Genomic DNA, 14,511 nt, shown 5'->3' on the forward strand with positions numbered 1-14,511 from the left:
CGAACGAGACTGTGTGGAGTGTCAAGGGAAGGGACCGAACGAGACTGTGTGGAGTGTCAAGGGAAGGGAGCGAACGAGACTGTGTGGAGTGTCAAGGGAAGGGAGGGAACGAGACTGTGTGGAGTGTCAAGGGAAGGGAGCGAACGAGACTGTGTGGAGTGTCAAGGGAAGGGAGGGAACGAGACTGTGTGGAGTGTCAAGGGAAGGGACCGAACGAGACTGTGTGGAGTGTCAAGGGAAGGGACCGAACGAGACTGTGTGGAGTGTCAAGGGAAGGGACCGAACGAGACTGTGTGGTGTGTCAAGGGAAGGGACCGAACGAGACTGTGTGGAGTGTCAAGGGAAGGGACCGAACGAGACTGTGTGGAGTGTCAAGGGAAGGGACCGAACGAGACTGTGTGGAGTGTCAAGGGAAGGGAGGGAACGAGACTGTGTGGAGTGTCAAGGGAAGGGAGCGAACGAGACTGTGTGGAGTGTCAAGGGAAGGGAGGGAATGAGACTGTGTGGAGTGTCAAGGGAAGGGAGTGAACGAGACTGTGTGAAGTGTCAAGGGAAGGGACCGAACGAGACTGTGTGGAGTGTCAAGGGAAGGGAGCGAACGAGACTGTGTGGAGTGTCAAGGGAAGGGAGGGAACGAGACTGTGTGGAGTTTCAAGGGAAGGGACCGAACGAGACTGTGTGGAGTGTCAAGGGAAGGGAGTGAACGAGACTGTGTGGAGTGTCAAGGGAAGGGACCGAACGAGACTGTGTGGTGTGTCAAGGGAAGGGACCGAACGAGACTGTGTGGAGTGTCAAGGGAAGGGACCGAACGAGACTGTGTGGAGTGTCAAGGGAAGGGACCGAACGAGACTGTGTGGAGTGTCAAGTGAAGGGACCGAACGAGACTGTGTGGAGTGTCAAGGGAAGGGACCGAACGAGACTGTGTGGAGTATCAAGGGAAGGGAGCGAACGAGACTGTGTGGAGTGTCAAGGGAAGGGAGCGAACGAGACTGTGTGGAGTGTCAAGGGAACGGACCGAACGAGACTGTGTGGAGTGTCAAGGGAAGGGAGGGAACGAGACTGTGTGGAGTGTCAAGGGAAGGGACCGAACGAGACTGTGTGGTGTGTCAAGTGAGGGACTGAACGAGACTGTGTGGAGTGTCAAGGGAAGGGAATGAACGAGACTGTGTGGAGTGTCAAGGGAAGGGAGGGAACGAGACTGTGTGGAGCGTCAAGGGAAGGGACCGAGCGAGACTGTGTGGAGTGTCAAGGGAAGGGAGGGAACGAGACTGTGTGGAGTGTCAAGGGAAGGGACCGAACGAGACTGTGTGGTGTGTCAAGGGAAGGGACCGAACGAGACTGTGTGGAGTGTCAAGGGAAGGGACCGAACGAGACTGTGTGGTGTGTCAAGGGAAGGGACCGAACGAGACTGTGTGGAGTGTCAAGGGAAGGGAGTGAACGAGACTGTGTGGAGTGTCAAGGGAAGGGAGGGAACGAGACTGTGTGGAGTGTCAAGGGAAGGGACCGAACGAGACTGTGTGGAGTGTCAAGGGAAGGGAGCGAACGAGACTGTGTGGAGTGTCAAGGGAAGGGAGCGAACGAGACTGTGTTGAGTGTCAAGGGAAGGGACCGAACGAGACTGTGTGGAGTGTCAAGGGAAGGGAGGGAACGAGACTGTGTGGAGTGTCAAGGGAAGGGACCGAACGAGACTGTGTGGTGTGTCAAGTGAGGGACTGAACGAGACTGTGTGGAGTGTCAAGGGAAGGGAGTGAACGAGACTGTGTGGAGTGTCAAGGGAAGGGAGTGAACGAGACTGTGTGGAGTGTCAAGGGAAGGGTCCGAACGAGACTGTGTGGAGTGTCAATGGAAGGGACTGAACGAGACTGTGTGGAGTGTCATGGGAAGGGAGGGAACGAGACTGTGTGGAGTGTCAAGGGAAGGGACCGAACGAGACTGTGTGGAGTGTCAAGGGAAGGGACTGAACGAGACTGTGTGGAGTGTCAAGGGAAGGGAGGGAACGAGACTGTGTGGAGTGTCAAGGGAAGGGAGGGAACGAGACTGTGTGGAGTGTCAAGGGAAGGGACCGAATGAGACTGTGTGGAGTGTCAAGGGAAGGGACCGAACGAGACTGTGTGGAGTGTCAAGGGAAGGGAGCGAACGAGACAGTGTGGAGTGTCAAGGGAAGGGACCGAACGAGACTGTGTGGAGTGTCAAGGGAAGGGACCGAATGAGACTGTGTGGAGTGTCAAGGGAAGGGACCGAACGAGACTGTGTGGAGTGTCAAGGGAAGGGACCGAATGAGACTGTGTGGAGTGTCAAGGGAAGGGAGCGAACGAGACTGTGTGGAGTGTCAAGGGAAGGGACCGAACGAGACTGTGTGGAGTGTCAAGGGAAGGGAGGGAACGAGACTGTGTGGAGTGTCAAGGGAAGGGAGGGAACGAGACTGTGTGGAGTGTCAAGGGAAGGGACCGAACGAGACTGTGTGGAGTGTCAAGGGAAGGGAGTGAACGAGACTGTGTGGAGTGTCAAGGGAAGTGACCGAACGAGACTGTGTGGAGTGTCAAGGGAAGGGACCGAACGAGACTGTGTGGTGTGTCAAGGGAAGGGACCGAACGAGACTGTGTGGTGTGTCAAGGGAAGGGACCGAACGAGACTGTGTGGAGTGTCAAGGGAAGGGACCGAACGAGACTGTGTGGAGTGTCAAGGGAAGGGAGCGAACGAGACTGTGTGGAGTGTCAAGGGAAGGGACCGAACGAGACTGTGTGGAGTGTCAGGGGAAGGGAGCGAACGAGACTGTGTGGAGTGTCAAGGGAAGGGAGGGAACGAGACTGTGTGGAGTGTCAAGGGAAGGGACCGAACGAGACTGTGTGGTGTGTCAAGTGAGGGACTGAACGAGACTGTGTGGGGTGTCAAGGGAAGGGAGTGAACGAGAGTGTGTGGAGTGTCAAGGGAAGGGAGGGAACGAGACTGTGTGGAGTGTCAAGGGAAGGGAGGGAACGAGACTGTGTGGAGTGTCAAGGGAAGGGAGGGAACGAGACTGTGTGGAGTGTCAAGGGAAGGGACCGAACGAGACTGTGTGGAGTGTCAAGGGAAGGGAGGGAACGAGACTGTGTGGAGTGTCAAGGGAAGGGAGGGAACGAGACTGTGTGGAGTGTCAAGGGAAGGGAGGGAACGAGACTGTGTGGAGTGTCAAGTGAGGGACCGGACGAGACTGTGTGGTGTGTCAAGGGAAGGGAGGGAACGAGACTGTGTGGAGTGTCAAGGGAAGGGACCGAACGAGACTGTGTGGAGTGTCAAGGGAAGGGACCGAACGAGACTGTGTGGAGTGTCAAGGGAAGGGAGGGAACGAGACTGTGTGGAGTGTCAAGGGAAGGGAGTGAACTAGACTGTGTGGAGTGTCAAGGGAAGGGAGGGAACGAGACTGTGTGGAGTGTCAAGGGAAGGGACCGAACGAGACTGTGTGGAGTGTCAAGGGAAGGGACCGAACGAGACTGTGTGGTGTGTCAAGGGAAGGGAGCGAACGAGACTGTGTGGAGTGTCAAGGGAAGGGACCGAACGAGACTGTGTGGAGTGTCAAGGGAAGGGACCGAACGAGACTGTGTGGAGTGTCAAGGGAAGGGACCGAACGAGACTGTGTGGAGTGTCAAGGGAAGGGAGGGAACGAGACTGTGTGGAGTGTCAAGGGAAGGGAGTGAACGAGACTGTGTGGAGTGTCAAGGGAAGGGACCGAACGAGACTGTGTGGAGTGTCAAGGGAAGGGACCGAACGAGACTGTGTGGAGTGTCAAGGGAAGGGAGCGAACGAGACTGTGTGGAGTGTCAAGGGAAGGGACCGAACGAGACTGTGTGGAGTGTCAAGGGAAGGGACCGAACGAGACTGTGTGGAGTGTCAAGGGAAGGGAGGGAACGAGACTGTGTGGAGTGTCAAGGGAAGGGACCGAACGAGACTGTGTGGAGTGTCAAGGGAAGGGACCGAACGAGACTGTGTGGAGTGTCAAGGGAAGGGACCGAACGAGACTGTGTGGAGTGTCAAGGGAAGGGACCGAACGAGACTGTGTGGAGTGTCAAGGGAAGGGAGCAAACGAGACTGTGTGGAGTGTCAAGGGAAGGGAGGGAACGAGACTGTGTGGAGTGTCAAGGGAAGGGACCGAACGAGACTGTGTGGAGTGTCAAGGGAAGGGAGGGAACGAGACTGTGTGGAGTGTCAAGGGAAGGGAGGGAACGAGACTGTGTGGAGTGTCAAGGGAAGGGACCGAACGAGACTGTGTGGAGTGTCAAGGGAAGGGACCGAACGAGACTGTGTGGAGTGTCAAGGGAAGGGACCGAACGAGACTGTGTGGAGTGTCAAGGGAAGGGACCGAACGAGACTGTGTGGAGTGTCAAGGGAAGGGACCGAACGAGACTGTGTGGAGTGTCAAGGGAAGGGACCGAACGAGACTGTGTGGAGTGTCAAGGGAAGGGACCGAACGAGACTGTGTGGAGTGTCAAGGGAAGGGACCGAACGAGACTGTGTGGAGTGTCAAGGGACGGGAGGGAACGAGACTGTGTGGAGTGTCAAGGGAAGGGACCGAACGAGACTGTGTGGAGTGTCAAGGGAAGGGAGGGAACGAGACTGTGTGGAGTGTCAAGGGAAGGGAGGGAACGAGACTGTGTGGAGTGTCAAGGGAAGGGACCGAACGAGACTGTGTGGAGTGTCAAGGGAAGGGGAGGGAACGAGACTGTGTGGAGTGTCAAGGGAAGGGAGGGAACGAGACTGTGTGGAGTGTCAAGGGAAGGGAGGGAACGAGACTGTGTGGAGTGTCAAGGGAAGGGAGGGAATGAGACTGTGTGGTGTGTCAAGGGAAGGGACCGAACGAGACTGTGTGGAGTGTCAAGGGAAGGGACCGAACGAGACTGTGTGGAGTGTCAAGGGAAGGGACCGAACGAGACTGTGTGGAGTGTCAAGGGACGGGAGGGAACGAGACTGTGTGGAGTGTCAAGGGAAGGGACCGAACGAGACTGTGTGGAGTGTCAAGGGAAGGGAGGGAACGAGACTGTGTGGAGTGTCAAGGGAAGGGAGGGAACGAGACTGTGTGGAGTGTCAAGGGAAGGGACCGAACGAGACTGTGTGGAGTGTCAAGGGAAGGGGAGGGAACGAGACTGTGTGGAGTGTCAAGGGAAGGGAGGGAACGAGACTGTGTGGAGTGTCAAGGGAAGGGAGGGAACGAGACTGTGTGGAGTGTCAAGGGAAGGGAGGGAATGAGACTGTGTGGTGTGTCAAGGGAAGGGACCGAACGAGACTGTGTGGTGTGTCAAGGGAAGGGACCGGATGAGACTGTGTGGAGTGTCAAGGGAAGGGACCGGACGAGACTGTGTGGAGTGTCAAGGGAAGGGACCGAACGAGACTGTGTGGAGTGTCAAGGGAAAGGAGCGAGCGAGACTGTGTGGAGTGTCAAGGGAAGGGAGGGAACGAGACTGTGTGGAGTGTCAAGGGAAGGGAGGGAACGAGACTGTGTGGAGTGTCAAGGGAAGGGAGGGAACGAGACTGTGTGGAGTGTCAAGGGAAGGGACCGAACGAGACTGTGTGGAGTGTCAAGGGAAGGGACCGAACGAGACTGTGTGGAGTGTCAAGGGAAGGGACCGAACGAGACTGTGTGGAGTGTCAAGGGAAGGGAGGGAACGAGACTGTGTGGAGTGTCAAGGGAAGGGACCGAACGAGACTGTGTGGAGTGTCAAGGGAAGGGAGGGAACGAGACTGTGTGGAGTGTCAAGGGAAGGGACCGAACGAGACTGTGTGGAGTGTCAAGGGAAGGGGAGGGAACGAGACTGTGTGGAGTGTCAAGGGAAGGGACCGAACGAGACTGTGTGGAGTGTCAAGGGAAGGGAGGGAACGAGACTGTGTGGAGTGTCAAGGGAAGGGACCGAACGAGACTGTGTGGAGTGTCAAGGGAAGGGAGGGAATGAGACTGTGTGGAGTGTCAAGGGAAGGGAGGGAACGAGACTGTGTGGAGTGTCAAGGGAAGGGACCGAACGAGACTGTGTGGAGTGTCAAGGGAAGGGAGCGAACGAAGCGGGACAAAATGGAGTCAAGGTATGCAGACACGAGTTCAGTGGGGCAGGAAGTGGCAGAGGTTATGGGCCTATTCAGATAGTCAGGTTTGTGGATGTTGGGCAGTAGGTGGAATCGAGCAGTATGGGGTGAGGGTTGTGGCAGAGCACGGGAGAGAGTACAGAGTTGAGTTGACATTAGGGTCCTGTTGAAGCAGGAAGAGATGGTGTTGCCTGGCCTCAGCAAGGTGGAGATTATTCCGCCACACTACGTGTGCGTGTTGTTCAATCTAACTCTACTGTCAACCCCCACTACTTGGCCCAGAACCAGCTTCTCACCCATGTTAACAGTAGACGATCTGCTGTGGTATTTTACTCTGCTCTTTAACGTCCCCAAGGCAGTGATGAGTCTGGTGCAAATGTCGCGGGTCTGTGATACACTGCTGCCTGGTTGCCAAGTTCAGGAAAGGTAATTAATAACGTTTGCTGGGGGAGGAGGTGTTAAATAAACACATCACTCAAAGACTGCGCCAGTGTGCCGACTGAGGCCCACTGCCAGTAGACTGCCTCGGGCAAGCATTGAGTGCACAGCAAGATCCCAGAGAAGGCATCAGTTGACTAACTTAACTATTTTTCTGGTGAGGGAAGGGTGCTGGTCATAATCCGGATGGCTGTGTTTTATGTCATATGTACTTCTCAGAGATCACTGAGCATAGAAGGTGGAACCTTGCCCCTCCCACCACAGTGTGACTTTCCTCAGTACCACCCCTCCCTCAGTGTGACCCTCCCTCACCACCCCTCCCTCAGTGTGACTTTCCTCAGTACCACCCCTCCCACAGTGTGACCCTCCCTCACCACCCCTCCCTCAGTGTGACCCTCCCTCAGTACCACCCCTTCCATAGTGTGACCCTCCCTCACCACCCCTCCCTCAGTGTGACCCTCCCTCACCACCCCTCCCTCAGTGTGACCCTCCCTCACCACCCCTCCCTCAGTGTGACTTTCCTCAGTACCACCCCTCCCACAGTGTGACCCTCCCTCACCACCCCTCCCTCAGTGTGACTTTCCTCAGTACCACCCCTCCCACAGTGTGACCCTCCCTCACCACCCCTCCCTCAGTGTGACCCTCCCTCACCACCCCTCCCTCAGTGTGACTTTCCTCAGTACCACCCCTCCCACAGTGTGACCCTCCCTCACCACCCCTCCCTCAGTGTGACCCTCCCTCAGTACCACCCCTTCCATAGTGTGACCCTCCCTCACCACCCCTCCCTCAGTGTGACCCTCCCTCAGTACCACCCCTCCCACAGTGTGACCCTCCCTCACCACCCCTCCCTCAGTGTGACCCTCCCTCACCACCCCTCCCTCAGTGTGACCCTCCCTCACCACCCCTCCCTCAGTGTGACCCTCCCTCACCACCCCTCCCTCAGTGTGACCCTCCCTCACCACCCCTCCCTCAGTGTGACCCTCCCTCAGTACCACCCCTCCCTCAGTACCACCCCTCCCACAGTGTGACCCTCCCTCACCACCCCTCCCTCAGTGTGACCCTCCCTCACCACCCCTCCCTCAGTGTGACCCTCCCTCACCACCCCTCCCTCAGTGTGACCCTCCCTCACCACCCCTCCCTCAGTGTGACCCTCCCTCAGTACCACCCCTTCCATAGTGTGACCCTCCCTCACCACCCCTCCCTCAGTGTGACTTTCCTCAGTACCACCCCTCCCTCAGTGTGACCCTCCCTCACCACCCCTCCCTCAGTGTGACCCTCCCTCACCACCCCTCCCTCAGTGTGACTTTCCTCAGTACCACCCCTCCCTCAGTGTGACCCTCCCTCACCACCCCTCCCTCAGTGTGACCCTCCCTCACCACCCCTCCCACAGTGTGACCCTCCCTCACCACCCCTCCCTCAGTGTGACCCTCCCTCAGTACCACCCCTCCCTCAGTGTGACCCTCCCTCACCACCCCTCCCTCAGTGTGACCCTCCCTCACCACCCCTCCCTCAGTGTGACCCTCCCTCACCACCCCTCCCTCAGTGTGACCCTCCCTCAGTACCACCCCTTCCATAGTGTGACCCTCCCTCACCACCCCTCCCTCAGTGTGACCCTCCCTCACCACCCCTCCCTCAGTGTGACCCTCCCTCACCACCCCTCCCTCAGTGTGACCCTCCCTCAGTACCACCCCTTCCATAGTGTGACCCTCCCTCACCACCCCTCCCTCAGTGTGACCCTCCCTCACCACCCCTCCCTCAGTGTGACCCTCCCTCACCACCCCTCCCTCAGTGTGACCCTCCCTCAGTACCACCCCTCCCTCAGTGTGACCCTCCCTCAGTACCACCCCTCCCACAGTGTGACCCTCCCTCAGTACCACCCCTCCCACAGTGTGACCCTCCCTCACCACCCCTCCCACAATGTGACCCTCCCTCACCACCCCTCCCTCAGTGTGACCCTCCCTCAGTGTGACCCTCCCTCACCACCCCTCCCACAGTGTGACTTTCCTCAGTACCACCCCTCCCACAGTGTGACTTTCCTCAGTACCACCCCTCCCTCAGTGTGACCCTCCCTCACCACCCCTCCCTCAGTGTGACCCTCCCTCACCACCCCTCCCTCAGTGTGACCCTCCCTCCCACCCCTCCCTCAGTGTGACCCTCCCTCAGTACCACCCCTCCCTCAGTGTGACCCTCCCTCAGTACCACCCCTTCCATAGTGTGACCCTCCCTCAGTACCACCCCTTCCATAGTGTGACCTCCCTCACCATCCCTCCCACAGTGTGACCCTCCCTCAGTACCACCCCTCCCACAGTGTGACCCTCCCTCAGTACCACCCCTCCCACAGTGTGACCCTCCCTCAGTACCACCCCTTCCATAGTGTGACCTCCCTCACCATCCCTCCCACAGTGTGACCCTCCCTCAGTACCACCCCTCCCACAGTGTGACCCTCCCTCAGTACCACCCCTTCCATAGTGTGACCTCCCTCACCACCCCTCCCACAGTGTGACTCTCCCTCAGTACCACCCCTCCCTCAGTGTGACCCTCCCTCAGTACCACCCCTCCCAGAGTGTGACCTCCCTCACCATCCCTCCCACAGTGTGACCCTCCCTCAGTACCGCCCATCCCTCAGTGTGACCCTCCCTCGGTACCAACCCTCCCTCAGTACCTCCCATCCCTCAGTACCACCCCTCCCACAGTGTGACTTTCCTCAGTACCACCCCTCCCTCAGTGTGACCCTCCCTCAGTACCACCCCTTCCATAGTGTGACCTCCCTCACCATCCCTCCCACAGTGTGACCCTCCCTCAGTACCGCCCATCCCTCAGTACCACCCCTCCCACAGTGTGACCCTCCCACAATGAAGATAATCCTCTGGGAAATGGTCCAAGTGCTGGTGAACCCATATTCAGTCGTCTCTCTCTCTCTCTCTCTCTCTCTCTGCCCTCAAAGCCCCCCCCCCCCCCCAGCACTCACCTCTCCCTCAGTCGAGGGCTCAATGTCGGAGTAGCGGTGGTCACAGATGATGTCATCGATTTTCCTGAGGGGCCCGGTGGGGATGTGGGGGAACGAGACTGTGCAATTGAAAGCAAAGTAGCGGTAAACAGTCCACGTCCGTCCGAAGTCCGATGACCTCTCGATGAACATGGCAGCTGGCCGGAACGTCTAACCGACGGGGAAAATCAAACGGGAGGCACAATCAGTGATCGCCGATACAAACTCAGGTACAAGGTGACTCGGACTGTGCCGGGCCAATGCATTTCAGTGCGTGTTTCAATCTGCATGTGACTAACCAATTTAATCTCTCTTTGATCTTATCTTCATTTGTCTTGGACCTTTCCCTGGAAGCCAAGCCAGTGAAACTCACATTCTGGTAGTCAAGCTCGTGTGGATACAGGCGCCGTTAGTGTAATGCTTTGAAGTGTTTATGATCTGGGTTCAATTCCACCATTGTCTGCAAGGAGTTTGCATGTTCTCACTGCGATTGTGTTTCCTCTGGGATTCAAAGATTCAAATTGCATCTATTACAAAGTATGTATGTAGCGAGCAACCCCGAGATTCCTCTTCCCATACACAGCCACGAAACGAAGAAAACCATTCAAAGGGAACATCAACCCCTCTCCAATGCGCAAATCTCAGAATATAAAATACTGATCCATAAATCAACCAACCAGTCCAGGCGTATTCCCTCCCACGTTCTCAAACTTACTTACCCTAGGGTAGGCAAATGAGAGCTAGGAAATTGGTGGTAACCTGGTAAGCTTCATTAAGTTATCGAATTGCTGTGTAGCTAATGGAAGTGTCGAGACGCTGGCCAGCGCATCCTCAGACTGTGTTGGTCATTGAAGCAAACAACACATTTCACTGCGTGTTTTGAGTTTCAAAGTGCATGTGAAGATAAAGATTATTTTATATCTTTATTGGTACCACAGAGGGATTTATAAACAAGGATTTAAAAACGCAGGCCCTGCACACTCCTGCGGTGAGTGGTCAGCTGCTACGTCTCACCAGCAGTTGCATTTACTAATTGTTGTTAATGAGAGTCATTACACTTGTGCTTTCTGTTTCATCTTCTTAAGTTCATACTGACTGGCACAGGTTTTCTGCTTTCGATGATTATTTAATGCAGACTGCCTTTTAGCGCTCATTACAGGGTCCCTGTGTTGAGAAGGTTTTTGTCTCACAGTGCTGTTCAGTTGTGCCACCGATGCTCTGTTGGAATTCTTATTTTCATCTCTGCATAGGAGTCTGCTGTTCCCCTACATCTGGGTTCAGTCACTGCCAGTGCTCACTGTGACAGAGTCTGCCGTTCCTCCACACCTGGGTACAGTCACTGCCAGTGCTCTCTGTGACAGAGTCTGCCGTTCCTCCACACCTGGGTACAGTCACTGCCAGTGCTCACTGTGACAGAGTCTGCCGTTCCTCCACACCTGGGTACAGTCACTGCCAGTGCTCTCTGTGACAGAGTCTGCCGTTCCTCCACACCTGGGTACAGTCACTGCCAGTGCTCTCTGTGACAGAGTCTGCCGTTCCTCCACACCTGGGTACAGTCACTGCCAGTGCTCACTGTGACAGAGTCTGCCGTTCCTCCACACCTGGGTACAGTCACTGTCCAATGCTCTCTGTGACAGAGTCTGCTGTTCCCCTACACCTGGGTTCAGTCACTGCCAGTGCTCTCTGTGACAGAGTCTGCTGTTCCCCTACACCTGGGTTCAGTCACTGCCAGTGCTCTCTGTGACAGAGTCTGCTGTTCCCCTACACCTGGGTTCAGTCACTGCCAGTGCTCTCTGTGACAGAGTCTGCTGTTCCCCTACACCTGGGTTCAGTCACTGCCAGTGCTCGCTGTGACAAAGTCTGCCATTCCTCCACACCTGGGTTCAGTCACTGCCAGTGCTCTCTGTGACAGAGTCTGCTGTTCCCCCACACCTGGGCTCAGTCACTGCCAGTGCTCACTGTGACAGAGTCTGCCATTCCTCCACACCTGGGCTCAGTCACTGCCAGTGCTCACTGTGACAGAGTCTGCCATTCCTCCACACCTGGGTTCAGTCACTGCCAGTGCTCTCTGTGACAGAGTCTGCCATTCCCCTACACCTGGGCTCAGTCACTGCCAGTGCTCACTGTGACAGAGTCTGCCGTTCCCTACACCTGGGCTCAGTCACTGCCAGTGCTCTCCGTGACAGAATCTGCCGTTCTCCTACACCTGGGTTCAGTCATTGCCAGTGCTCTCTGTGACAGAGTCTGCTGTTCCCCTACACCTGGGTTCAGTCACTGCCAGTGCTCACTGTGACAGAGTCTGCTGTTCCCCTACACCTGGGTTCAGTCACTGCCAGTGCTCTCTGTGACAGAGTCTGCTGTTCCCCTACACCTGGGTTCAGTCACTACCAGTGCTCACTGTGACACTGCGTCAGCACTGCATTTTCAGCAGAGGGAAGCTGGGAACGGTGAGGTCCAGGGAGCAGGGGTTTGTGTGAGCTGAATTTGCCAAAGCCTACTTCTGACCCTAATCTCAATAACCCAAGCTGGGGATCTTGGACAGTGGGTCTGTCAGCTTAAGTGAATTCTTCTTGGCAGAAGAGGGTATCAAGGTGGGGTAGGAGGGAGAGGCAACAGGAGGACACTGGAACTGTGGCAAATGATTTCTGCTTCGGAAGTACATCATACACATCAGAGGGCAATTAAAATAGGCATATGGAAGGCTGGGTGGGAGGAAAAGTTAGACTGATCTTAGAGTAGGTTAAAGGGTTAACACAACATTAAATGGAAAGAAAATACAGAAATCTGAGGCGCAAAGGGACTTCAGAGTTCTTGTGCAGGATTCCCTAAAGGTTAATTTGCAAGTTGAGTCTGTGGTAGGGAACACAAATGTGATGTTAGCAATAATTTTGAGTGGACTAGAATGTAAGACTCTTTAAAGCTGGTGAGGCCTCATGGAGCATTGTGAGAGGGGAGGGTGATCAGAGAGAGAGGGTGATCAGAGAGAGGGGAGAGAGGGGAGGGGTGATCAGAGAGAGGGAGGGGGTGATCAGAGAGAGGGGAGAGAGGGGAGGGGTGATCAGAGAGAGGGAGGGGTGATCAGAGAGAAGGGAGGGGTGATCAGAGAGGGAGGGTGATCAGAGAGAGAGGGTGATCAGAGAGAGAGGGTGATCAGAGAGAGGGGAGAGAGGGGAGGGGTGATCAGAGAGAGGGAGGGGTGATCAGAGAGAGGGGAGGGTGATCAGAGAGAGGGAGGGGTGATCAGAGAGAGGGAGGGTGATCAGAGAGAGGGGAGGGGTGATCAGAGAGGGAGGGTGATCAGAGAGAGGGTGATCAGAGAGAGGGGAGAGAGGGGAGGGGTGATCAGAGAGAGGGGAGGGGTGAACAGAAAGAGAGGGTGATCAGAGAGAGGGAGGGGTGATCAGAGAGAGGGAGGGGTGATCAGAGAGGGGGAGGGGTGATCAGAGAGAGGGGAGGGTGATCAGAGAGAAGGGAGGGGTGATCGAGAGAGGGAGGGGTGAACAGAGAGAGAGGGTGATCAGAGAGAGGGGAGGGGTGATCAGAGAGAGGGGGGGTGATCAGAGGAGAGAGGAGGGGTGAACAGAGAGAGAGGGTGATCAGAGAGAGGGGGGGTGATCAGAGAGAGGGGGGTGATCAGAGAGAGGGAGGGTGAACAGAGAGAGAGGGTGATCAGAGAGAGGGGGGTGATCAGAGAGAGAGGAGGGGTGATCAGAGAGAGGGGAGGGTGATCAGAGGAGGGGAGAGGGAGGGGTGATCAGAGAGGGAGGGGTGATCAGAGAGAGGGGAGGGGTGATCAGAGAGAGGGGAGGGGGTGATCAGAGAGGGAGGGGTGACAGAGAGGGAGGGGTGATCAGAGAGAGGGGGAGGGGTGGGTGATCAGAGAGAGGGAGGGTGATCAGAGAGAGAGAGGGAGGGGTGATCAGAGAGGGAGGGGTGATCAGAGAGAGAGGGGGTGATCAGAGAGGGAGGGTGATCAGGAGAGAGGAGAGAGGGGAGGGGTGATCAGACAAAGGGGAGGGGTGATCAGAGAGAGGGGAGGGGTGATCAGAGAGAGGGGAGGGGGTGATCAGAGAGAGGGGAGGGGTGATCAGAGAGAGAGGTGATCAGAGAGAGGGGAGGGGTGATCAGAGAGAGGGAGGGTGATCAGAGAGAAGGAGGGGTGATCAGAGAGAGGGGAGGGTGATCAGAGAGAGGGGAGGGGTGATCAGGAGAGAGGGGAGGGGTGATCAGAGAGAGAGGAGGGGTGATCAAGAGAGGGGAGGGGTGATCAGAGAAAGGGGAGGGGTGATCAGAGAGAGAGGAGGGGTGATCAGAGAGAGGGGAGAGAGGGGAGGGTGATCAGAGAGAGGGGAGGGGTGATCAGAGAGGGAGGGGTGATCAGAGAGAGGGGAGGGGAGATCAGAGAGAGGGAGAGAGGGGAGGGTGATCAGAGAGGGGAGGGGTGATCAGAGAGAGGGGAGGGGTGATCAGAGAGAGGGGAGAGAGGAGGGTGATCAGAGAGAGGGGAGGGGTGTCAGAGAGGGGAGGGGATCAGAGAGGGGGGAGGGGTGATCAGAGAGGGGAGGGGTGATCAGAGAGGGGAGGGGTGATCAGAGAGAGGGGAGGGGTGATCAGAGAGAGGGAGGGGTGATCAGAGAGGGGAGGGTGAGGGAGTGTGATCAGAGAGAGGGTGAGGGGTGGATCAGAGAGAGGGAGGGGTGAAACAGAGGGGAGGGGTGAACAGAGAGAGGGGTGGGGTGATCAGAGAGAGAGGAGGGGTGATCAGAGAGGGGAGGGGTGATTCAGAGAGAGGAGGGGTGATCAGAGAGAGGGGAGGTGATCAGAGAGAGGAGGGGTGATCAGAGAGGGAGGGTGATCAGAGAGAGGGGAGAGAGGGGATGGGTGATCAGAGAGAGGGGAGGGGTGTGATCAGAGAGAGGGAGGGTGATCAGAAAGAGAGGGGAGGGTGATCAAGAAGAGGGGAGGGGTGATCAGAGAGAGGGAGGTGATCAGAGCGAGGAGGAGGGTGATCAAGAGAGAGGGAGGGGTGATCAGAGAGA

General features: G+C 56.6%; 1 protein-coding gene across 5 annotated transcripts in view; it reads right to left on the bottom strand.

Moving 5' to 3' along the window:
* The window catches only part of lamb2l (laminin, beta 2-like), a 235,382-nt gene that overhangs the window by 118,114 nt on the left and 102,757 nt on the right, over nucleotides 1-14,511 (bottom strand). For all 5 annotated transcript variants that reach the window (XM_059943876.1, XM_059943875.1, XM_059943878.1 and 2 more), the window contains one exon: nucleotides 9,455-9,643. In XM_059943876.1, coding sequence (XP_059799859.1) covers nucleotides 9,455-9,643 — 189 coding nt within the window. The remainder of the gene's footprint in view (nucleotides 1-9,454; nucleotides 9,644-14,511) is intronic.

This window comes from Hypanus sabinus, chromosome 19, assembly GCF_030144855.1.
Source record: "Hypanus sabinus isolate sHypSab1 chromosome 19, sHypSab1.hap1, whole genome shotgun sequence".
NCBI classification, from domain to species: domain Eukaryota; kingdom Metazoa; phylum Chordata; class Chondrichthyes; order Myliobatiformes; family Dasyatidae; genus Hypanus; species Hypanus sabinus.